The 25,033-nt window shown below is 43.9% G+C and overlaps 2 protein-coding genes across 4 annotated transcripts; both read left to right on the forward strand.

Moving 5' to 3' along the window:
• Nucleotides 1-2,503: 2,503 nt before the first annotated feature.
• klc2 (kinesin light chain 2) lies at nt 2,504-13,690 on the forward strand. 3 transcript variants are annotated; one of them, XM_073475121.1, is made up of 14 exons: nt 2,504-2,654; nt 5,889-6,134; nt 6,216-6,555; nt 7,606-7,822; nt 7,918-8,107; nt 8,209-8,382; nt 8,519-8,618; nt 9,134-9,183; nt 9,432-9,499; nt 9,788-9,896; nt 10,146-10,298; nt 10,566-10,690; nt 10,812-10,869; nt 10,968-13,690. In XM_073475121.1, exons 2-14 carry the CDS (start codon nt 5,907-5,909, stop codon nt 11,049-11,051), a joined length of 1,896 nt encoding a protein of 631 aa, XP_073331222.1. In that variant the 5' UTR covers nt 2,504-2,654; nt 5,889-5,906; the 3' UTR covers nt 11,052-13,690. The 3 variants fall into 3 exon arrangements, with proteins under 3 accessions (XP_073331222.1, XP_073331223.1, XP_073331225.1); XM_073475122.1 differs by lacking the exon at nt 2,504-2,654 and adding an exon at nt 3,097-3,184; XM_073475124.1 differs by lacking the exon at nt 2,504-2,654 and adding an exon at nt 4,010-4,050.
• prkd4 (protein kinase D4) lies at nt 13,690-24,958 on the forward strand. Its single transcript, XM_073475120.1, has 19 exons — nt 13,690-14,002; nt 14,504-14,670; nt 16,795-16,933; nt 17,087-17,218; nt 17,367-17,524; nt 17,622-17,811; nt 18,791-18,874; nt 20,292-20,451; nt 20,789-20,912; nt 21,712-21,789; nt 21,892-22,105; nt 22,389-22,414; nt 22,516-22,588; nt 22,775-22,881; nt 23,020-23,181; nt 23,292-23,390; nt 23,472-23,739; nt 24,148-24,233; nt 24,723-24,958. The coding sequence occupies exons 1-19, from the start codon at nt 13,903-13,905 to the stop codon at nt 24,885-24,887; spliced, it is 2,532 nt and encodes an 843-aa protein (XP_073331221.1). The 5' UTR covers nt 13,690-13,902; the 3' UTR covers nt 24,888-24,958.
• Nucleotides 24,959-25,033: the final 75 nt, after the last annotated feature.

Below are 25,033 nucleotides of genomic sequence, written 5' to 3' on the forward strand. Positions count from 1 at the left end.
AATGCTTGATTTTATTTTTTATTTTTATCGAACTAACTAAGGAGGGTCGGTGATCTCTTGTCTGCTGTTAGAGACGACCTCGACTAACTCAAAATGCTCTCTGCCTTGTAGTGTTGTTAGCCTAATCATTGCAACGATGTGAATCTAAACTACTTTTTCCTAAATTGTATGAAGTCGTAGCGTAACAACGCCTCTTTTCTTCTCGCAGGTTAAAAAGGTCAGCTGACTCGAACTCGGAAAATACTCGGAAAAGAGGCATTAAAAACCAAAATCACTGCCAAAACTACAATGTGAAGAACTTGTGATTATATTCAGATAGATTTGTGGTGTTTTTTGGGTTTGCTGATAACACATTACCAACAAAGTGATCCTTGTTATGTAGTCATCATTTCAGTGTTTGGAGGAACTGAATGCTTTTTTTTATTTAACGGCCATGTTCTGCAGCTTTTTCTCGTCTTAACGACACCTTTCCGCTCATTCTTACCGTTTACATGTTTTTCTAGAGTCTCTTTGAAAACGCTGGTTGGTCTCTCTGTAAGTCTTGAACTTCTTCCTGTGTGTTTTTACCTGTACCTCTGTACCTGTGTGTGTTTCGTGCCGGTGTAACAATGGTTCCTCTGTCCTTGACTAGTCGTGGTTAGAGATTAGGAGCTGTTTTGGTCCGTCAATAAATCTCCGTCAGTGATCAGCAGTGTCTTTTCTCTCCACTGTCCAGATATACTGTGTGTCCCTCTGATGATGAGAGTCTTCACCAGGCTTCCACAAGCTTAGCTTCAATGATATTGTCCCCATTGCCTCACAGCTTGTAAATTTTGCTGTCTGTCCTCATGGGAACAGGATTTGCCTACGAAAGCAGTAGATTTCTGCCTGACGAGGTTCTGCTCAGAGCAGAGCGTCCTAAGCTTGTGGACTCGTGGAGAGTATTTTGCACATGCCATCGTTTCTTCAGCAGCAGTCTTCAGCTTTTTTGCCTTTTGCCTATAACAATAATTATAATAAACTTTAATGCTTGTACATATCAGATAGTACTTGTTATATTGTATTCTAGTTTGTTTTTTGGTTTTTCTTGATTTGACATGTTTTGTAGTACTGCTTTTTCATGATTACGTTTGTCAAATCAAGCAGATGTGGGATGAAAAGTGGAAGTGTTTATTGTTTCATTTGTTTTTTAAAATAAAAATATTCCTGATTTGTAGCTCAGTCTCTTGTTTTTTTTAATATATATATGTATGTTTTGTGTGTGTGTGTGTGCATAGCTTCTTTATATTTACCAAAACTGGTGGTTGCAATGTATAAAAGCGATTTTATAGATCGCTTCTTTCAAATAAAGATAAACAAAAGATCCCATCTCACAAAATCATGAAACAAATGGGGTTGCAAGAAGAAATTAATAATTAATCACAGAGCTTTGACTCATGCACGACAAAAAAACATAGATTTTACTTTCAACAGAATCAGACACACAAAAGTGCTTTTTATTTGGGATAAACTGTTAAAATAGTGAATCACTGTGACTGTAAATAAATAGGGCACATGATGCATGTGAAGCAGGTCAGTGGTACACACTGGGTCCACTCAGTCTTTGAATGGGGCCTCTGCTGACTTGAGATCGGAGCACAAAGAGTATAAGCAAAGCAAGAGGCCTCACCTCCATGTACATCCTGATCTGTGGAAAAACATGTTTAATTTTTTAGCCGTCAGTAACATCCATTTCAAGTGCCAAATTTACATGCTTACATATTTTTTTTTTAACCAGGTTTAAATAATGTGTAATAATTTATTATGTCACCTATCTTTTAAAGGTGCAGTATGTAAGAATTTTAGTATAAAACATTAAAAAATGAAGCTAAATTAGCAACAGAAAGTGAAGAAATAACAGAGCTGACACTACTTCAAAGACATCTTTAAACTGCTTTGCAGAGATATTCATTGAAGTTAGCATGCTAACCAGCTAGCCCCCATCCATTTTGTATCTCAAGAGGTGAAAGTTTGATAGTAAACAAAACCAACACTCCCCCAGTCAGCTAATATGACCGCTACCTGCTCTGTTAACTGAACTTACTTGTTAACGGCTGCTATAGTTAGCATCAGTTAGCAGTTACTCTGGTAATGTGCTGCCCCCCTGTTTGTTAGCCATATTACTGACTTACATATTGCACCTTTAAGTGTCATATATTAAAAAAAATTACCTACACACTGCTTAAAAACAACGTAACAACAAAGGTTATATCCACTAGCATGCTGTTAAAGCCTCAATGGAGGGCTTCAGGTGTTTAATGAAAGCAAAATTATCATTTTATCCTTGTTAAACTAACTTAAAAGAGCCTGCAGACAATAATCTTCAAGATGAAATGTTTAAACTATTCAAAAAGTAGCTAGAAAATGCTAGGATGGGCACTTCGGCTACACGCATGCGCAAGACAACTTCCTGTCAAACGTGAATCATCTTGATATTTTTACTTCATCTTTGGTCGGGGATCCTGGGAGAACAGCCATCTTTTCGTCTCCCGGCTGTCACATTTGGAGCACATCGACAACACCGCTTTATTTTTACCTGAGCTGAAGTCTTTGTGAGCATGACCGCTCAGTGACGACCAACTCTGGACACGTTTAAGAGCCTCCCTGCCGTCCTCCATCGTCAACCGACAGTCTGGGTACGTTGGGACGAAGGTAGTCGCCGCTGGGAGCTCCCCTAACGTGGCTTTTAGCTCGCTTACAGACCTGAGCTGTGATTGTAATCGTGTTAAACTAAACGGAGAAGTGTGAGAGCTATTTGTGTGCGTTGTTTCGGCCGAATAACGTGAGAAGAAGCGTGTAACTAAACACAGGTAAGCTAGGTTAGCTAACGTGAGTTCATAGCGCGCAGCGTCCTTCAAAGTAAGGTTAGCGCGAACGCTAACTTCACGATTAGTGGTCATTTCTAGACGTGTTTAGCGCCAATTGCTTTGCTAAATCGCCTTTTTGGAAGTGTTAGGATCTTATGTCATTGAATAGTTTATTTTTGTCCCGCTTTGTTGTGTTTTTAAGTCTGTGTCGCCCCGCTATGCGTTTTATTTTGAAAAACGTATCCGGAAGCAGCTAGTTTTGCCTGCGTGTGTTTGACACTGGTCCGTCCGGAGCATCACAACATTGTGCTGCCGCTTTGTTCGGGGGACGGAAAGCATCGCACTTGTCTTCGATGAAGGTAAAAAAAAATACGGATATATAATATTAAAATAAGCATGAAGTCGCAGTTGTATGGTTAAAATAGATGTTGCTGTCATATTAAAACGCTGCATCCTCGGCGAGGTCCGTAAATGTGTCATCTGCAGGCACCACTCGCCGTCGTTTTTACTCATTAAACAGTTTTAAAATGCTCCTTATTATATGATTATCCGTGCATTTGGTAAATAACATACAGTCGCTTCATAATAATAATAATAATAATAACAATAAGGTGCATCAGTGTGTATTGTGTAACATCATGGTGCTCGGGCCTGCTCTGTTTACAAACACTTTCCGTGTCAGATCGGGACATTTGAACGCATTTGCGGTAAACGACGGCCATTAAATGAATCATCTGTTATAGGTCCGTCCTTTCTGCACCCTGCTCTCCATTCTCCGGTCACCTTGATTGATCTGCTGCCAAGCCAGAAACGCTGCCGCCCCTCCCGGCAACGCAGGCCTCGACCATCCGCCGGCACATTAATGTGTGCCTTTGGGGGAAAAACAGCCCGATTTAAGATGCACGAAGAAGAAGCGACGGCGTGAATTTTTTTTGTTTTTGTTTTGACGTTTCACGGCTTGCACGATTGCGTTTGCGGACCGTGGACGCGACGGGAAATGTGAATATTGGTGCATTGCAGTCAGCGTATGAGGCGGATGGGAGAGGGGAGGAGGGGAGGAGGAGGGGAGACCGACACAGAGAGGGGAGAGAGGGGGGAGGAGGAGGAGGAGGAGGAGAACAGGTGCGCCTCCAGCATCAAAGCAGGGACAGAGAGAAAGTCACGATGTTGCACAATCGGCTCCTCTGTCCTGCTGCTGCTGCTGCAATGGTTTCATTTACAGCTGGTCAGTATGTAGACTAGATGTCCTGGACCTGGATCTGTCCACAACTGGGACACACACACGTTTCTATACTAACATGCAACTTTCTAGATGTTGTTTACTAAACGTCAAGATATCTTTTTATTATCTGTTTTCCTAAAGGATCACAAGGAATAAATGCTAAATTCATCTGCGTGTGTCCAGCTGAAGGAATGACCAGTGAACGTATCATTGCTCATGATGACTGAACACATGAGTAATGACTTCTGCTCAGAATAAACATCCTCTGCAGGCATCAGTTGTTCAAACAGGGCTGCAATTAATGATTTTTATTGTCGGTTATCTGCTAAATTAGATATTTGGGCTATAAAATGTCAAAGTGGTGAATTATATACCAAATATATTCAGTTTGCTGTCAAAGAGAGTAAAGAAACCGGAAAATATTCATGTTTAAGAAGCTGGAATCAGAGAATTTTGACTTTTTTCATGTAAAGAATTGCTCAAATGGATTAAGGGGAATAAAATAGTTGTTGATTAATTTAATAGTTGGCACAGCTCCAGTCCAAACTAAACTGTACTTTAAAAAGTTGTTGATTTTCTGAAAAGGTGGCAGACATTGCTCATTAGGATGCTTGTAAATTAAAAATGTCTCAGCTCTTTGACTGACGGTCACAGACGTCACTTTTGGGACTTTAAAAAAGGCTAAATGATTAATCGAAAAAGTGAAAGATGAATTGATAAATAAAAAAATCATCAGTTTCAGCTCTGATCAAACAATCAGTACGAAGGTAGTGTAATCTTCCCGTTGCAATCAGTTACATAATGTGTTCAGAAATTAAATAGATATGCACTGAGCAGGACATTTTACAGTTGAGAAGTATTTTTTGTAAATGAGTGTAAACACCTCTGGACTCTGGTTTAGATCATCCTGTGATATTTGATGCTGTCACCTCTGAATCAGTCTCTCCTCTTTGAAAACAACAGCTCTGTCGTTGACAATGTCTCACTTTAATTGGCTTTACCGCTCACTGGCAGCTGCTGCGTCACCTTCAAGCAGAGGAGTAATCCTCTTGGAGTAATCTGAATGGGTTTTAACTATACATATACCACTCTCTCTCACACATACGCACCCCCCTTATCATTTTACATCTCGTCTAACAGCCCAAGGAGTGCGTTATGCAATAAGGAAATGAGAAACTATTGTTTAGCTGTGGAGAGAGAGAGACAGCAAAGGGAGCTCGGAGGGAAAGCTTTGTGCAGCAGCGACTTACTTAGGAAGTCTCCAGCTACACTCCACTAAATATTTCATATCCTCGGTTCATCTTTTTAAACTCTGTTATTGAATTTAAATGTGCCTTCATGCAGTTAACTCCATCCCCCTGCTGATGTTTCCAATTTTGTGCCCTTCCTTTAGGTTTACGGCACATACTTTACTTTACTTTATCCTGTGTGCACAGGTGAATAATGAAACTGTGTTTCTGTAATATTAGATATGAATGTTTCCCTGGAGGGTTTATATTTCGTCTTTATGTTCATTCTGTTCTTTTCTACTCTTGTAGCTCAGTTTGTTGACCTTCTTCTCATCGAGTATCTTTATTTCCCTCCTCCTCAACTTCATTGTATCGTATTTCCATTCTCTCCTCTTTCTGTCCTCCTCCACCTCCCTGTCCTCTTTCCTTTCTTATCTCATCTGTTCTGTCTCTTTGTCCTCTCCACCTCCGCTCGACCTCAGTGAGCAGCTGATAAAGGATGTGATCGCACCGAGCAGAATGTCGAGGACAAAGTCGACACGCACTCGGCAAAAACAGCTCCCATCCCACACCAAAAATGTCATCTTTGTGTTTCTTTCTCCTGTTCTGCAGTGTGTATGAAACCAGGCAATGTCCACCATGGTGTACCCACGCGAAGAAGCCCTGGAGCGACTGAGCCAGGATGAGATCGTCCTCAACACCAAGGCCGTCATGCAGGGCCTGGAGACGCTGCGCGGCGAACACGCCCAGCTCCTCAACTCGCTGCTGGACTGCGCTCAGCCGCCCGCCGCCCAGGAGAAATCGGGGCTGCTCCGCAAGAGTCTGGAGGCCATCGAGCTCGGCCTGGGAGAGGCACAGGTGAGACGACGAAACATTTTCATTGGTTGCTCTGGTGTGCCTAATATTCAGGTCAGATTAAAAAAAGTTTTCCTCCCCCAGGTGATCATCGCCCTGTCGAGCCACCTGAGTGCTGTAGAGTCGGAGAAGCAGAAGCTGCGCGCCCAGGTGCGCCGCCTCTGCCAGGAGAACCAGTGGCTGCGGGACGAGCTGGCGGGGACGCAGCACAAGCTGCAGCGCAGCGAGCAGAGCGTGGCCCAGCTGGAGGAGGAGAAGAAGCACCTGGAGTTCATGAACCAGATCAAGAAGTTCGACGATGACGTGTCGCCCTCGGAGGAGAAGAGCCAGAGCGCCGGTGGCGGCGGCAGCGGGGGAAGTGGAGGAGACACTTCAAAGGACAGTCTGGATGACTTGTTCCCCAATGATGATGACCAGGGACCAGGTATGACATCAGCAGCAGCTCTTAGACATCAGACAGGAGATGATAGCATGATGCTGAACACACACACACACACACACACACACACACACACACACACCTGTACGTACAGCGAGAGAATGAATGCCGTATTTATTACATGAACGACCTGTCAAAATAAAATCACTCAAAGCTCAATGCAGTCTTTCAGTAGCAGCAACGTTCAGGCCTCAACTGCCCAGAAGCCTGAATCCTTCAGAGTAATTTAAACACTGAGACACGAGTTGTTCTCAGCATTCATACAAACAGCTCTTTGTATAAGTAGCCCCCCCCACAGCTCTGATATAGTTTATATAGGACGCTGGACGTATTTGAAGCAGGAGCTGTGGTCGGGCCGATGCTAATTCACCATATAAACAGAAGATTTGTGGATCTGTGTCAACAAAGTGAAAGATAGAAAAGGTCACTCGTGTTAGCTTTCCTCCCCGTTAGCCAGACAGTAAGTGCTCTTCTTTGCCTCTTGGTCTTTTTAAATATTAATAACTGAATACTCTTAAATGCTTTGCTGGGACTCTCAGCTGCACATTGAACCATAATACGTAAAAATAACACTTGTTCTGTTTTGATTAACATTTTAGCTAGTTCATTAGTCTCTTGACATCTGGTTTGACCCTTGTGTATGCGCTCTTCCATGAAAAAAACATTTGAATCATGATTTTTTTCCCCATTTGAAAGTTTTTGTCGTTACCTGGCTTCCGTACGTCTGAATCTGCCATCTAGCTATCTTTGTTTGACAGTCTAGGAAAGTCTTTCGCTTTCTATAGCTGTCCAGGCATGTCACACATACTGTATCTACTACACTGGCTGCTTCACAAATACCGCCATCTTGGATTTTGACGAGCCAATAACGTAGGTTGTGTTGTGGGATAGTTTGGGAACATGGCAGCGAATGCTATCTGTCCAATGCTTACGGAGACATGGAGTTGGAGAAGAAAACACCATCTGTTAAATGATCAATATTCCCATCACAGACTGACAGCTAGACGTTTTAATTTCCTCCCGTCTGTCTCGCAGCCCAGCCGAGCGGAGAGGCGGCAGCCCAGCAGGGCGGCTACGAGATCCCGGCCCGCCTCAGGACGCTGCACAACCTGGTGATCCAGTACGCCTCGCAGGGGAGGTACGAGGTGGCCGTGCCGCTGTGCAAACAAGCCCTGGAGGACCTGGAGAAGACGTCTGGACACGACCACCCCGACGTAGCCACCATGCTGAACATCCTGGCCCTGGTGTACAGGTGGGGAACGGAGAGGAGGTTGTTTTAAATATTTATAGCTGATATCAACTAAACACCTCTTAAACAAAGTGCTGTCTTTGTGTTCGGGCCTCCAGGGACCAGAACAAGTACAAAGAAGCAGCTCACCTCCTGAATGACGCGCTGGCCATCAGAGAGAAGACACTGGGGAAGGATCATCCAGCGGTGGCCGCCACCCTCAACAACCTGGCCGTTCTGTACGGGAAGAGGGGCAAATACAAGGAGGCTGAACCGCTCTGCAAGAGAGCGCTGGAGATCAGAGAGAAGGTAAAAACCAGCGACTGGAAATGTAAAATGTAGAAAATGTAGTTTTTTTTGTTGCCTCCACATGATTAAGATCGAACGTGCGTGCATTACTTTGTCTCCAGGTGTTGGGGAAGTACCACCCAGATGTGGCCAAGCAGCTGAACAACTTGGCCCTGCTGTGTCAGAACCAGGGCAAGTACGACGAGGTGGAGTACTACTACAGACGAGCTCTGGAGATCTACGAGTCCAAGCTGGGCGCTGACGACCCCAACGTGGCCAAGACCAAAAATAACCTGGTGGGGACGTTTTTCAAGGCTCAAACTTGTGACGTACAGTAACGAAACTGCATCTGACTTGTTTCCTGCTCTTCTGTTTTCTAATCTCGTCTCATGACACATTTAATAAAAGCTTCTCCTCGCTGCTTCTCCACAGGCGACGTGCTACCTGAAGCAGGGGAAGTTCAAAGACGCCGAGGCTCTGTACAAAGAGATCCTGACCAGGGCGCACGAGAAGGAGTTTGGATCCGTCAACAGTAAGCGGAGCTAACATTTCGACAGCGCGTACCGAAAAACATGCACATGACTGACCTTTAAACGTCGCCGAGGATCCTTAATCTCGGCGGCAAGAACGAAAACATCCAGGAGCCGACCCATTTCTCCCCGACATGTAGCAGCGTTTTGGGATTTTTTTTTGATCCCTTGCCGTCGCCCTCGGTACTCTCAGCAGGTCGGAGGATTATTTCCTGCTTTTGAAGCGTGCGAAGCGGCTTAATGTCGATGTTTCCCTCCTGCCGCCGCTAAGCCCATCAAACCCTTATGTGCTCACATGCCCAGCGCCAGAGAGAGAGGGCCTTGGCAGGAATTTGGCACTGCGGAAGTGTAATTAAAGGCAGCCATGTGTTTTTTGATAAAATCATGTGTTTACGAGAGAGAGGGAATATTTTCTGGCCAGTTTTGGCTTCTGCTGCAGATTCTTTTGAGTGTTCTCGTCCAGTTCTTGTAAATATCAAAAAGCATTCATGTGTTTGTTTTTGTCCTCCCTTCGCAGATGACAACAAGCCGATCTGGATGCACGCAGAGGAGAGAGAGGAGAGCAAGGTCAGTTATTCAGTTTGACCTTTTTTCTTCCATGTATGGCAGGCAGCTTATTATGGAAATGGGCCGGACGGCGGATTAAGAGTGATGGAGGGCAGCAGACGATACAAATGAGAGCAGGGACTTTGTTAATAGGCTGTTTGTAATAGGGTAATATTTCATACTTGGCCCCGGCTGCCCCTCTGCCTCGTTTCATCTTAATCTCCCCCTCTTTCTGTTCTCTGTGTCTCTCTCGGCTGTCTCTTTCTTAGGGTAAGCGCAAGGACTCTGGCCCGTATGTCGAGTATGGGAGCTGGTACAAGGCCTGCAAGGTGGACAGGTGAGGATATTTTTAAGAATCTTGATAAATAAGGACAGAAAAATATTCAAACCATGTGTCAGTAAAAGCCAAGTGGGTCATCAGGTCCTTAAAGCAGCGAGAGTGTGTTCATCGTTTGTTCTCACCTCAGGTTGACTTTGTGGAAAACACACACTGGCAAATGTGCAATTCTAATAAAAGCGACAGGCTCTGCAAACTGATGTATTTGTTTAACCCTGGCTGTGACTCGGCTAAACTGTGTGGAATAAATAGAAATGACACTCTTGTCTCGCTGGGTTTTGTTTGCAGCCCCACGGTGAACAATACCCTCAAAAGTCTGGGAGCTTTGTACCGTCGCCAGGGCAAACTGGAGGCAGCGGAAACACTGGAGGAGTGCGCCAGCAAGTCCCGTAAACAGGTACTTAACAGACAGGAGCGGTTGAAATACGGCTGTTAGATTAGTCGACTGGGTTCTTTTCAGCAGCTCGGTCAGTTAAGATGCCTGATTAGTTCAACAGGCGTTCCCGCTGTGATTTATGAGCCCATAAACGAAACTGAGATCACGAAGCTAAATGTGTGTACGTTGTAATAAACGAACCTTTAAATCACTCGTCTTCACACTTGTTTTTCTTCTTCTCTTTGTGTCCTCGCTCTCGTTCCCTCTCAGGGAATTGATGCCATTAACCAGAGTAAGGTGGTGGAGCTGCTGAAGGACGGAGGAGCCGGCGGGGGCGACAGACGACACAGCAGGGAAGGAGTCAACGGGCCGGGAGGACAGCGGGGAGAGAGCGAGGGCGACGACTCCGCCGAGTGGAACGGGGTCAGTTCACGGACACATTTCACTTGTACCTCGACGCCAGTTATGTGATAATAAGTTCATCACTTAAAGGTCAACGCGACCTCGCACACAAGGCAGATAAATTGATATGAATAATGTAATTATTTGACATTAAGAATTAATTCAAAGTAAATGCCCTTCGGTGAGGCACCAGCATGAGAGCAGTCTTTGTAGTCTCAACGGGGAATCTCCTCAATAGTTAATGTCTTCACTAAACGCTGACTCGGTTTTTCTGTTTTCTCTCCTCAGGACGGTAACGGGTCTCTGCGCCGCAGCGGCTCCTTCGGGAAGATTCGTGACGCCCTGAGAAGGAGCAGCGAGATGCTGGTGAAGAAGCTGCAGGGGAGCGGACCCCAGGAGCCCCGCAACCCAGGGTGAGATGACTCAGTCATTCATCATCAGTTAGAGTAGAGAGTAGAGTCCTGAACCCAAAGTCAATGATTGGTAATAACAGGAATAAAGCGGCAGATCTCATTGTTTGATTGTTCTGCTCAGAATGAAGAGAGCGAGCTCCCTCAACTTCCTCAACAAGAGCATTGAGGAGACCACACAGGTACGACGTTTTATATACGCGTTCATCGCACAGAAGATTAAGTTGACAATCGAACTGTCAGTAGAAGTAGTTTCAACATCATCTTTCTTTGTTTTCAGGACGCCAACTCCGGATTCTCTGACTGCAGGGGACTAAGCGCCAGTAACGTTGACCTATCCAGACGCAGCTCCCTGATTGGCTAGACAGAGACAGGAGGCGGGACTCGGCGGAGACAGAGCGGCCCGACGAGGAGAGGCTGTTTGCAGCTCGGTTTGATCCAACAAACACACCTAAAGCTCAACGCCAGATCAAACACTTGCACCTGCAGCATATTTTTTGAAGAACAGTGGAGTAAAAAAAAAGTCGCATTAAAAGCCAGTCATCCTGTGCGACACAGTCGCTGCTGCTTCGCTGTACAAACCGCCGCCCTCGATCAGAAAAAGAGAATATTTAGATACTCATTAATCAGCATGCTGCTTACTAGAAAGTGGAATGTCTGCACCTGAACGCCTCGTGTTTTTTGACTCGTAGCACCGTAGCAAAGCGTCGTATCCACATCGTGGTGAGTCCGTCTCTTCGATCCACACCCTCACGTGCAGACACTCAACCTTAGGTAGGCTAAATACTCCGGTTTCAGCTCCAAGAGAAGCATTGCACTCTGTATATATCACCAGTAGCATGACGGTAAAAATGGTACGATCCGCTTCGATTTTATCAGAGGTACGAAAAGATGACACAAGCAATCTTTGGGGATTCTCAAAAAACCATTAGCACTAACCATTTAAACCTCACTTTTTGCCTTCTTGTTTTTTTTTTATGTATATACAGTTTTAAATTATTTGATATTTCATTCTTTGTATATAGTGCACATTGGTTTGTTTGTTTGTTTTTCTCTTTGTTTACACTTTATTGGGTTGAAGAGGGTTTCAGTCGGAGAAAACACTACTCATGTGACGGGGTGAAGACTGGAAAAGAAGGAAAAGATGAAAGGAAACGTTGAAATGTTGCTAAAATGCTGATAAATTCAGTACCTCAGTCACTCAAATCTGCTGTAATAATGCACTTTGAGAGCGGATGTGGAGGTTTCCAGTGAGTCCTCGACAGGTCAAGTTACAGGAGACGTCTAGTTTTCAAATGAACTTCGTTGGTGCCTCACGGGGAAATAAAAAAGAGCCAGGAAGTTCATTTGAAAGTGGATCAACACATAAACCTCCTGCGTGGTACAACAGGAGAGTTGGTCACTTTCATCATCACTTTCAGGTCACTTTTCCCACTTCTATCTCCAAAAACTTTGGATTTCCAGACTTTTACCAAACAAGTCTGAGTAATATTGAAAAGAAAATGCTGTGAAAAGTATTAAAATCTTATAAAATTTGTTTACAATCATTAAACCAGGATGTTAAAGGCATAATCAACCCTCGTTTAAAAATATCTGGGTAACTACCTTTTTATTGTTGGTTCGAAGCGGGCGCAGTGCGTCAGCTACGATATGTTTACTTTTATTAATTCCTGCTGTGAGTTGTTTTTCCCTCGTTTGCTGAATATGTATCATTTTGTACAAAACAATCCTCAGTGATATCAATGCTGACCCGGATGGACACCATCAGCCGTTGATCGTCCGTCCTCGATGAAGTTTGTTGTGCTGATGTTTGTTTTTTTTTCCTGTTCTGGCTCAGAGCTTTTTACGTTGAAGGTACCGAAAACTGATTCTTTGAATGTTACATTTCATGTCGATTGTGCGGTCCGGTGGCTTTCACGCTGGATTTTTTGTTTAGCAGGCCGGGAGCTAAACTCCACCAAAATAAGACCGATACCAAGAGAACAGTCCACAGAATGTACATGTGAAGTGGAAACTGGGCTCGAATGTGATCAGATTGTCAAGAAGTTGCTTTTTTTTTGGGCCTTCCTCCATCTTACTCCTGAATCTTCTAACACAAGAAAGCCAAAAAACGGTGAATTCCTGACGATCTGAGTTTGATTTCAAGAAGACGACGCAGGTTTTTTTTTTGTCGTGAAGGCATTTTGTCAACGATGGTGCGTGCACACCATCGCCATGTGCCCTAAATAACCTGAGGTCCCACCTTCTTGAAATCACACTGCCGAGTCTAAAAAAAAGTGCTAATTATTATTATCAGCTTCTGATTGTGCTGAATGTGCAAGGCGGCGCAGGTTAGTGACGGATGGCGACGAAGAAACACGTGCATGAAGGAAACGAAGGAGTAAAGTAAGTGTTCGGAGAGACGTTTAAAGTGCTTTAAGTGTCGTTCGCAGCAAATAATGTACAGAATTATCCGTATACGACCTTTATATGTATTTACTGTATGTCACATGTTCACACACACAACGATGGGAAGTTCCTTTAATCACACACTCTCAATCGACACCACGTAGTGTACAAACGTTAGTGAAAACACTAATTTGTAGTTGAAGGCGGCTTCCTCTACGCACCGTACTGTATTACCAATACTAATCAATCATTTACTGTATTAATCAGGCACTCGCACACCCCTGGGAAGCATCTCAGACTATGTGTATGAGCATTTACGCACCGTGTCGCTCAATAAATCGGCTGAGAGAAAACCTGCAAACCGCTCTGGGTGTAAATGTTCGTCCTGAAGTCGTCGATTCCAAAGTTTGAGACATGAATCTGATCTTTTGTTTCTCTGACGTCCAAATATTTGTGGAGATCAGCGCATTGATTAAGTGTTGTGGGTACGAGGGGGTCTTGTTTGTGTACAATTTCAGCTCCTGTACTGCTGATGGATCTTATTGTGAAGGGGCCAACCTGATGTGTATTTTATCAAACGTTCAATAAACACAAATTCCACTTTTCAAAACTCGATTCTGCGTCTTGTACGTCTTCCTCGTCTTTTGACCATTTCAAAGTGCGTGTGTGTGTTTTACGTGTGTGTGTGGGGGTTTTCACAGCTAGGGCCGAGGGTGTTAACCGTGCGCTGCAGTGTCACCGTTCTCACAGAAGGTGAGTGTTGCGCTCTTGTCACTTCCTGTCTACAACGACGCCCCGCAAAAAGGAAACCAGACCCACCAGAGTTCATGTTTGAGACTTTAGAAACACAGTCAGCTGTCACATCGATGAGATACGATCCTGCAACTGGAGTGGAAGATCGGCGCTTGAATGATTCGGGATTAGAAAGTAAGATTGCTTCCACTGAGCATCTTTTAGGTGATGTTTTTATTTTGGTAGCAGGAAGGAAGCCGTCTGTGTCTGAAGATTTTACTGTGTTATGAAAAAAGGATACAACATTTGTTCTGAGGGGTCCAAAATCTTGAAATTATGATATAATATATGATGAAAAAAGCTGAAAATGTGTTTATTTTTCACACTTGTGCTCCTTGTAGTTTCTGAGATACCGCCATTTTCTCACCATACTGTATGTAGTCCATGTCAGGGTTTATTTTGTTTTCAGCACACGCATGCGAGGGAATCCTATCTGTAAATATCATATAAATAAAGTTGCACAGATCTGTTAATGGTCATACAGCAGGTGAAAACACAAACACAAAGTATGACGAGAAAAATGTTTTCATTTGTTTTTTAGATTTGTGTTTAGATAGAACCAAAAAAACAGAATCTGTGATCATACTTGTGTTTTTTTACTGTAATTATCCACAACCTGATCCCATCCCGCTCCAGGACCTTCCTCCATGTCCGCAGTGGCTCCCTCCAGTCCCACCAGTCTCTCGGCGCCGGCGCTGGTCCAGTTCCAGCTCGGCCTGTTCAGGGAGGAGGTCCGAGTCCCCGCTGGCAACCTGAGCTATCGCCATGCCAAGAGGCTGGCGGTGGAGATCATAGAGCGCAAGGTAATATATATAGTTAATATTGCACACTGGGTTTGTTAAAAGTGGATATTTTGGAGGCAGTGAAGGTGTGATAAAAGATGTTGCATTGTGGGAATTGTAGGATATAGTGTTTTTGGTGTCTGAGACAAATAATAATATAATATTCTGCCCCTCATGTATCGATTTTTTAGTCAAATCTGTCTCCTGTGAGTCCCCATCTTCCTTCTTCTTCTTCTTCTTCTTCTTCTTCTTCATCCTCTTCTTCTAGTTTCTCTGTTGTAAACCCTTTATATCTGGCAGGTAGGTAGGTTAAAACAAACTAGAAGTAACATTCAGTGCTGTTAAAAACTTCTCAAAGCCCGTTGAAATCCCACACCTGCGTGTAAAACCTGTTTGTAAAAAAAATGCAATGGCGAGATCAGGATGTACGTGGTCATTGCCCACAACCCAACACTGCTGCAGCAGCTACAAAGAGCATTATTAGTAATAAGAGATGATGTGTGAGGTAGAAAAACACAGTCCCACTTGGAAAATATTCAGTTGACGTTCCAGAGACGACGTTTCTCAGGAAGTGGACTCTGAAAGGTCACCCTGCTCGTGAAGGAGGATTGTGTAGGTTACTGTGTAGCATGTGGCTTTTTCAGAAACCACCAAGTGTTTGTGCATTGTCGGCCTGGGCGGGGTCTGAAGGAAGCTGCAGCGGTTTCTGGCTTCAGTGGATCAGTTTTAGTGCATTGACCCCGTAGAAACAGACTCAAAACCCGTCTTTTTCAACACCTCCACCACTGAACTTCACGGTGTATTTATGAGGGTGGAGGGAAGAGAGGCGGCTAATAAAAGCTGAATCTTTTTATCAGAGGAGAATTTAAATGAGCAGTCGGTAGTTTAATGGTGCAGTGAAACTGTAGTTGAGGTTAAATAAAGATGAATCGCAGGTGTTGGTCTCAGCTGGGCTGCTCTTCACACCGCCTCACTCAGAGGCTGTGTGGTCGAAGAGCACAGCAAACTTTCCAACCGCAGCCTCTCAGACACACACGAACACACACACACACACAGTTCCTTTATACTTTGATCGAGTTTCCAGGCAGCAGGTCAGCGGGGTCTGAAGAGCGTGTCTTTGTGCGTGTGTGCGTGTGTTTGTGTTTCACTTGCGCAATCACTTGTACACAAACCTGACGGCGTGAGCGCGCCACTGCAGATATGTCACGTACTGTGCTGTGTAGCTGCGTGTGTCGCAGATGCTAACGTCCAACTTTTATTAAGGGCCTTAAAAGCAACTTGAAATGCAGATTATCCACATATATCTATCATTTTATATATAATATGTGTAAAAATAACCTTATTGTTGCTGGTTGAGGAGACCCGGAGGCACGTTGCAGCCATGCCAGAAAAAGAAAAGGTTTCTAACAATACACTTGTTTATGTTTATGTATGACATGATACAGATCTGTTGTGCTGCTGTAACATCACTCACAGTATCTTCAGCATCATCTCTCAGCCGCGCTGCATATCGTGGTGCAGTTTTGTGTTTCAGCGCCTCACACGTGTGAATACAGCAAAGAAGATGGGTAGAAAACATCTGACTGACTGTAGCTGCGGTTATCTTCGCCATCTGCAGTGTTTCAGATCGTATCGTCTTTGGTCTCTTATCTACTGAGCACAATAGACAGGTTTCCATTTTTACTGCGTATCTAGGTCATGGTCTCTGATGGTTAGGAGGTGGTGTGACTTCTGTCCCTGTAGATGTTGAACTTTACCTCAGGTGGCACCGAATGCATCTGTTTCTGACAGTAACAACCACCTTGGTTTGGTTTGGAACCTTTATGTTTGTCATGTTTGTTTTTGCAGCCTGGATTTAAAGCGACAGCCGCATCATTTTTCTTTTGAACACCTCTTTGTTTAATAATACTGTTTACGGGCTTGAGATCATATAAATGAAGTTATAACGAAGCATCAAATATTTCCAGTAAAGCCTGCGTGGAAACGAGTTACTCAGTGTTAAATAAAGAAACTACGAGGTGGAAAAAGTGATGAAAGATCTAAATAAGTAACTAAGTTCTGTGTTCACGTGTAGCTCTTTGTATTAGCTCTGAACGTAGCTCGTCTGTCGGATGAAAGGCTGTGAGCGTCTCTCTGTGTGTTCAGGCTCCAGACTGCTGCGTGGTCGGCATCGGTGAGAAGATTCTGCTGTTCAGACACCAGCCCGCCTCAGAGCAGCTGCTGCTGCGCCTGACAGACCACGACGAGCTGCAGCACGGAGACCTCATCGAGGTCATCATCGCAGGTCGGAGACGCGTAGAGCGGGGGGGAAGAAAGAAAGCTTTATGGGGCTGATTTTCTGTTATCGTCTATTATTATCTGCGTTATTGGAAAGAATACTTGTTCTGATACTGTCTTTACCCACTTATCATTCATATCTAATCTTTATCTGACTCAGGATCAGCGTCAGTGACTGAGATGAGGATCCGCCCACACTCCCTGGTGGTCCAGTCGTACCGGACCCCCACCTTCTGCCACCACTGTGGGGAGATGCTGTGGGGCCTCGTCCGACAGGGGTTAAAATGTGAAGGTAAAGTGTCCTATCGCTGCGTCAAAAGTGTTTTATAAACCAGCATCTGATGTAAAGTTTGCAGTGTTGTAAATGTGCAGCCACTGACAGCCATCGTCTCCTCCTCCTCCTCCTCCTCCTCCTCCTCCTCCTCCTCGTCCTCTCTCAGGTTGTGGATTAGACTTTCATAAACGTTGTGCTTTCCAGTTGCCCAACAACTGCAGTCGAGCGCGGCGTCAGGTTAGCACCAGTTTCTCGCTGTTCCCTCCCCGACGACCCCGCACGCACTCCCTGTCCAATCAGGCCGGAGGAGGAAGTCTGGAAGAGGTGAGCCGCATTAACAGTCGTCTGCTCGACAAAAAGGACGCCGGGTTACATTTCCTTCCACTAATAAACATATTTACACATCCCATCACGCCTCTAGATCAGCATGTCCAAGCCCTCCTCCAGGCCTCCGTCCTGGGCAGAGCCCCCGGTCTGGCTGGGGATCGGGTACAAGAGCAGGGTTCAGGTGCCTCACACCTTCCACATCCACAGCTACACCAAACCCACCGTCTGCCAGCACTGCCACCGGCTGCTCAAAGGGCTCTTCAGACAGGGGCTGCAGTGCTCAGGTGAGACGGCCGCTCACATGCCATTTGCTTTAGTGCCCGTTGTTAGACGAGCAGATTGACACCTCTCACGCCTCTGTGCTAAATATGTAGCTAGCACCAGCAGACAGTTAGCCACTTAGCTTAGCATAAAGACTGGAAAAGAGAGGTACGAGGGACAGCGTGCGATTTCTTCCGCTAGCGGTCGCTCAATCAAAACAACCAAAACAAAACACCTACAGTCGTCTGATGCATACAGTAGCAAAGGATCATGGGAGTTGTTGTCCTCATTGTTAAACAACCACCGTTGCCGATGAAATCTAGCTTTTCTTCTTTAAATCTTTAAAGCAAATAAGTGTATTATTAATTATTTAAGTATAAACTTCTTTTAAACTCTCAAACATTGTGCTGTGCTGCCTTTAAGTTAAGTTAATAAATCATTTCAATAAGTTAAAGATTATAAAAGCTTAAAGTGGAGTTGAGGGTTATTTTGGTCGGCCCATCAGTTTATTTGTTTGTTTAGGGGGGTTTCCCTTTGTTTGTTTGTTGTTTAATCAATAAATGTACCTTCCTTTAAACTACAACTTGTTTTGGGGGGGTCTTAACAGTCACAGTCCTCTAACTGGCTTCTTCCAGAGCTTTTAACCACATCTCACATTCTTCCTCAGTAGATAGTTTGTCATAAAGATGGTATGTAATCTGTTTTATTTAAGCAACCTCTGAGGTTGAAAGCTTTCAATAATTTCAGCTTTTTTGAAGCGTAAGCGTTTTGTAGCCGCCTTCTTCTCAAAACTATTTTGCAGCGATGAGTCATGTAATATATTAAAACACAATCTTCCACTGAGGCCCATTTTTAGATGCTTTGTTCCAGCAGCACCTTGACTCTGACGAGCCGTTTGTAGATTAGAGCTTCAGAAACATATTCTGAGCCCAGAGAGAACAAAATCACATTTAAAAGTCAATTCAAGTGTTTCAATCCTCTCGTCTCTGCTCGTTCTGTCAGACTGCAGGTTTAACTGCCACCGGCGCTGCGAGCAGCTGGTCCCCAGAGACTGTCCAGGAGAGAAGAGAGGCGTCAACGGGGAAGGTGAGCAGCGATCTCTGGAGGTCTTGTGTTCTGTATTCTGGGCTTGTAACTCTGTTAGATCATCATCAGCTTCTTTGAAAAGGCCCCCGCTCTGATGTTCCTGTAACCCTGTGATGAGTCAAAGATGATTCACCCTCCGAGTTAACAGTATTTGATAGATTCAGGACTACTTTTAGATTCAACATCATGTTTGTACGAGTGAGGTGATGACTCAGGGAAATGTGATCAAAGCCTGAGGATATTTCAAATGATTTTGCCAGATAGCATCTTTAGCTGCAGGATCCTGATTTAATGTAGGTCCCATATTACCAGACTGATTATTGATATATTTTTATTTCAAATATGTAAAAATAAAATAAAACAAGCAGTAAAATAAAAGCTTTACAAATAAGTCAAGAACAACAAGTCATAAACACAAAAGAGATTAAAAGATCAGAAAAGCAAAGCTAATGACATCTGCTGAGCCTCTGCTTTACTTTGTGTTGAGTGCTAATTAGCGTATGTTAGCTTGCTAACTTACTAAACTAAGAAGGTGAACATGGTAAACATATCTGCTAAACATCAGCATGATGGCATTTTCATTGTGAGCGTGTTAGCATCCTGACGTTAGCATTTTAATCGAAGCACCTCTGCACATGAGTACAGCCTCAGAGCTGCTAGCATGTCTGTAAACAGACAAAATATTAAAATAATAATAATAAGAAAATCCCAAAGAATAAACAACATATTCTTAAGTCATGTTGTTATCATGTTATTCATCTTTGGTATCGAGTGAGTGAGAATGATGTAAAAATGTGCCTCAGTGATTAAAACAACAACTTTTTAACAGCTAGCTACATTTTTAACTTTAAAAATTTCAGTCATTTATCAAGTTAATGCTCGTTTCAGCTTCTCATATGTGAATATTTGCTACTTCTCTGTTCTGATATTATTACAAAGTGATTATATTCAGGTTAAAGATTGTTACTTGAACAAATTGAGAAATTTTAAGACCTCAATTTAGTATTTTTCCTACTTTACTTTTTTTTTTTTTTTTATTGACGAGGGTACCCAAACTGAAATTCTCTTGGAGGATCAAAATGGACATTTAATGTTTTTATCATTTTTTTTATTTTTACCTCACATAAAAAATAAAATGGAAAACAGAATAAAACATTATTATAATTCTCTAAAAAAAAATAAAATAAAAATAAATTTTAATTTTTTCAATTTAAAAAAAAATATATATATTTAAAAAATAAATAAATGCATAAAAAAATAAATTAAATTAAAAAATAAATTTAAAATAAAAATAATAGAATAATAATTGTTATAATTAATAATTGTTCCTTTTATAGCTTTAACAGCTAATCAGTCAACTGAAAGTAAATATAAGTTGCAGTCCTGATAGCGTTTGCGCATGATGTCATTTTCCCAGAATCCCCAGTGGTGGCTCCCAGCTGCCGACCGGACCCCGGGGACAATGATTCAGTGCTCACCATTATGACAACACTAGACCTCTCTGACGACGAGATGTCCACTGACGGAGACTCGATGACCGAGACCAAAGACGAGGAGCAGCAGCGAGAGCCGATGAGGTCAGAAGCCCGGTAATTTATGCGGGTGATGTCATCGCGGGTGATGTCATCCCTCTTGAGAGGTGGTAACCACAATATCCTGATGTGTCAGAAGTTTGACTCCACACACACACACTCGTCTACACACACTCGTCTACACACACTCATCTACACACACTCGTCTTTCCTGTCACCCGTCACTGAATTCATCTGCATGACGCGCTGGTTTGTGGTCAGTGAGCTTTGTGCCGCACTGCCACCTAGAGGCACATAGAGGATACTTTAATTCAGTTTTCATCCCTGCATCAGACTGATTTTATTTCTTCCTCGTGTCCTTTGTCCTCCGTCCCTCCACCAGTCCGTGTTTCAGCAGCTACATCCCTCTGATGAGGCTCGTCCAGACGGTGCATCACACTAAGAGGAGGGCCGGTGGAGTCCTGAGAGAGGGGTGGCTGCTGCATCACACCAACACTGACACACTGGTGAGACACACACACACACACACACACACACAGATTAAAACGTGGCTAAAAGCGGCTCAGCTCTGTAATCACTTTGCAGAGTCCCTAAAAATCCAGTAAAAAGCACTTTTACAAATCTGTGTAACATTAGCCGAATTAACAGGAAGGCCCAAATAGTTAAGAATTTGTTGAAGAAAGCGTTTCACAAAGGTCATACAGTGTCTTCTGAGGCAGCAAGTCTCAAAATTGAGTGATTTTTCTAGGGAGTCTGGTGACTTTCTCCATCGACGACAAAGAAGTAGCCTATATTGGTTACTGTTTACTGTATTTGTAAAATTTGACTTGTTAACTGTGAACTTAAGAAATTAAAAGATGGATACATTAAAGTCAATACAATGTTTGTGGCAACTAAGACCACACAATTCAAAATCTAACACTATTAAATGACTTATCAGGTCTAATATTTATAAAATTGTACAAGACAAGACATTTTAAGACATGATAAAGGTGCAATATGTAAGAATTACCAGCTGTGGAAGTCATATAAAAAAAAGCAAAATAGTGGGCAGCGTATCATCAGAGTATCGGCTAACTGTAGCTGCTGTTAGCTCGGTTAGCCGTGCATCTAGTGGTCTGGACTGGGAGCTTGAAGCACCAGAGAAGTGTTGGAGCTTTGGGCCATGGCTAGCTAGTCAGCATGCTAACTTCAGGAGACATCTCTGCAACACGATACACAGACGGCATGATACAAAAAGTCTTACATATTGCACCTTTAAGCACCTGCAGACACCCTGATTATTACTGATGTTTGTCTTCTCAGAGGAAGCGTCATTACTGGATCTTGGACTGGAAGAGCATCACTCTGTACCAGAACGAGAGCAGCACCAAGTACTACAAGGTAGAGCTCCTCACCGACAAACACCCATGTGTCAAGTTTTCTATCATTTTCCATGAACGTGCTAAAACGTTCCCTCTCTCTCTCTCCTCACCTTCTCCCCAGGAGATCGCTCTGTCCGAGGTGCTGCAGGTCCGAGGCCCCGCCCAGCTCTCCGTGCCTTTGTCGCCAGGCAACAGCGGCCACTCCTTCGAGGTGGTGACGGCCTCGCTGGTGTACTGCGTGGTGGCGGGAGAGGACGGGCCGGCCTGGGAGAGCGCCGTCCGTCAGGCCCTGATGCCCGTCCAGGGCAGCGGAGGAAGCGGCGAGGAGAAGCAGAGTGAGCTGCAAACGATTTTTTATGTTATCTGATATTAATTATGTAACCAAGAAATTAATTAGTTGCTTTTCTATTAATAAGTTATTACACAAAAATGGATGTGGGCGGTGGAGCATGAATCCAAACTGAAGCAAATTAATTTGGATTTATTTTTATAAATGCAATGAGTGAAAAATATTGTAATCAGGGTTATATAACAATTTTTAAATGTATTTTTAATGAGACAGACCGGATGAGTCACAGAAAACTTGTTGAATGTAAGTGCTTGTTCTTCTGATTACAGGAAAAGACTCGCACAGAGACAGCGTGGTAAGGATCAGATCAGTTCTTCTGAATCTATAATAAACAGTGAACTTGTTTGACTCTATAGTGCGTTGTACACTGTTGATGTGTGTTTATGTGTGTTTCAGGACATCAGCTCAGTGTATCAGATCTTCACAGATGAGGTTTTGGGCTCAGGACAGTTTGGAGTCGTGTACAAAGGTGAGTTTATCCACGTTGTTGGTACAATTTAAAGGAAAAACCAAGAAAAGTATCAGTAACCTGCAGACATCTGACTGACTGTAACTGTTTTAAAGCAGAATAAGACTGAAACATGTGAGAAATGTGGCTCTTTTTAAGATTTTCACTGCGAGCATGTAGTTACACAAGTTATTTGTCATTCTTCAGGTACTCACAGGAAGTCAGCTCGACCAGTCGCCATCAAAGTCATCGACAAGACGCGTTTCCCCACCAGACAGGAGAGACAGCTGAGGAACGAGGTGGCCATCCTGCAGGTACCGACTCTTTTTGTTTTTTCAGCTCTGTGTTCATTATACTTTTATCTTCCTTAACATCTAATCTACGTTTGTGTGTGTGTGTGTGTGTGTGTGTGTGTGTGTGTGTGTGTGTGTGTGTGTGTGTGTGTTGTCCAGAGTCTGTCCCACCTCGGTGTGGTCCTGCTGGAGGGGATGTTCGAGACGGTGGAGCACGTCTTCGTCGTCATGGAGAAGCTCCACGGAGACATGCTGGAGATGATTCTGTCCAGCGAGACCGGACGACTCCCTGAACGCACCACCCGCTTCCTGGTCACGCAGGTACGATCGCCCTTGCGTCATTAACTACGCTAATTTTGAAAATGTAAAATGTTGTGTGTGTGTGAGAAATACTGAATTCTAACTAGTTGTTCTCATGTTGTGTGTTGCAGATCCTCGAGGCTCTGCGGTACCTGCACTTCAAACACATCGCTCACTGCGACCTGAAACCTGAGAACGTGCTGCTGGCCTCAGCGGACCCCTTCCCTCAGGTGGGATTTGTGAAAGTGTTGTGTGATGCGTTTAATGTCCAGCGTCAGTCACGTTACATCCGCTCCGTGTCCGTATCGCAGGTGAAGCTGTGCGACTTCGGCTTCGCCCGCATCATCGGCGAGAAGTCTTTCCGGCGCTCCGTCGTGGGCACGCCGGCCTACCTGGCGCCAGAGGTGATCAGCAGCAGCGGCTACAACCGCTCCCTGGACATGTGGTCCGTCGGCGTCATCACGTACGTGAGCCTGAGCGGCACGTTCCCCTTCAACGAGGACGAGGACATCAAGCAGCAGATCACCAACGCTGCCTTCATGTACCCACGACAACCCTGGGCCTCCATCTCACTGGAGGGTGAGGAGGAGGTTTTATTTTTTTTCTGTTTGACACATTTACAACTGAGGATGTGGAACATGAGTTGTTGTTATTGTTGTTTATTTATATTTGTGTTGTTGTTGAGAGACATGAAGTGTTGCATGGTTGGGAAAGATGCACTAAAACCCCAAATCATCTAGCAGTACCAACTGACTGACTTTTCTCATGCTCATGGCCATAATCAGAGTTCAGATGTCAGAGTGTCCTTGAACGCATCATCATCATCTATTTTTCTCTGCTTGTTCCACCTCTTCCCTTGAAGCTGTATGATCTCTTACACCAAGTGAAACTTTGCTGTACAGAGTGTGTTGTGGTGTCTCCTGTCGGCCACTGGGTGGCACCAGCGGACCACTGTTAAATCTGCCTCGTCTGTCTTTTCCTCTCCAGCCGTGAGTCTCATCAACAACCTGCTGCAGGTGTCGGTCAGACGGAGGTTCAGCGTGGGAAAAGCATTAGGACACCCCTGGCTGCAGGTCAGATACATTAGTCGTTTACAGTCTGAGATGAGCAGGGTTATACTGGAAAATGGTTGTCGAGGATCTGATCCCACAGATTATAGCTAAAATACTGGATTGTATGTCATTTTTGCCAACCTATTACATGTTTTCTATCAAATTGTGTTGCATATTTAAATTTTAGTAATTAAAACCCAAATTTATTGATTGTTTAATGTAATTTTCTGAATGTATAAGTTCATATATGACATCATAAGGTGGCGTGAAGTCAAAAATAAGGCTCTTTTCTGAGCCTTTGAAAAGGTAAAATTTGAAAGTGTTACAAAAAAAAGAGGAAAGATTGGAGAAAAATCCAAAAGCAAACAACATTTTGTGCATCAGAATCTTTTTTTTTTTTTTTTTTTTTACCATTTCTCACCCCTTAGATTGGTTTTGCCACCCCGGGGTTGGAAAACAACTGAACTAGTTTTTCGCCTGTGTTGCTCCTCTTCATCTTCCCTCCTGCAGGACTTCCAGCTGTGGTGTGACCTCAGGGAGTTCGAGCAGAAGATGGGCTGCAGGTATCTGACTCACCGGGGCGACGAGGAGCGCTGGACGCGCTACGCCCAGGAGAGAGAGCTGAGCTTCCCGTCCCACCTCTGCTGGGACCCCGACAGCGAGCCCGACATGTGACCTCAGCTCGGAGGTTAAAGGTCGGACAGTTTGTAGCCTGTACAGCCGAGCAGCATCTTTGCATTTTTTTAATTATATTTTTTACCCATTAATCCATCGCACAATAATTCCTACTTGTGTACTGAAGCAGATCATATTTGTCTTGT

Source organism: Pagrus major, chromosome 10 (genome assembly GCF_040436345.1).
Source record: "Pagrus major chromosome 10, Pma_NU_1.0".
Lineage (NCBI taxonomy): Eukaryota > Metazoa > Chordata > Actinopteri > Spariformes > Sparidae > Pagrus > Pagrus major.

What these genes read in the sequence shown, in the direction of transcription:
- klc2 (XM_073475121.1), top strand. Translation starts at nt 5,907, where the DNA reads ATGTCCACCATGGTGTACCCACGCGAAGAAGCCCTGGAGCGACTGAGC. An exon ending in TGATGATGACCAGGGACCAG is followed by an intron (nt 6,556 to 7,605) that starts GTATGACATCAG and finishes TCTGTCTCGCAG; the next exon opens with CCCAGCCGAGCGGAGAGGCG. An exon ending in CGCTGGAGATCAGAGAGAAG is followed by an intron (nt 8,108 to 8,208) that starts GTAAAAACCAGC and finishes CTTTGTCTCCAG; the next exon opens with GTGTTGGGGAAGTACCACCC.
- prkd4 (XM_073475120.1), top strand. Translation starts at nt 13,903, where the DNA reads ATGTTTGAGACTTTAGAAACACAGTCAGCTGTCACATCGATGAGATAC. An exon ending in TGGAGATCATAGAGCGCAAG is followed by an intron (nt 14,671 to 16,794) that starts GTAATATATATA and finishes CTGTGTGTTCAG; the next exon opens with GCTCCAGACTGCTGCGTGGT. An exon ending in TAGGACACCCCTGGCTGCAG is followed by an intron (nt 24,234 to 24,722) that starts GTCAGATACATT and finishes TCCCTCCTGCAG; the next exon opens with GACTTCCAGCTGTGGTGTGA.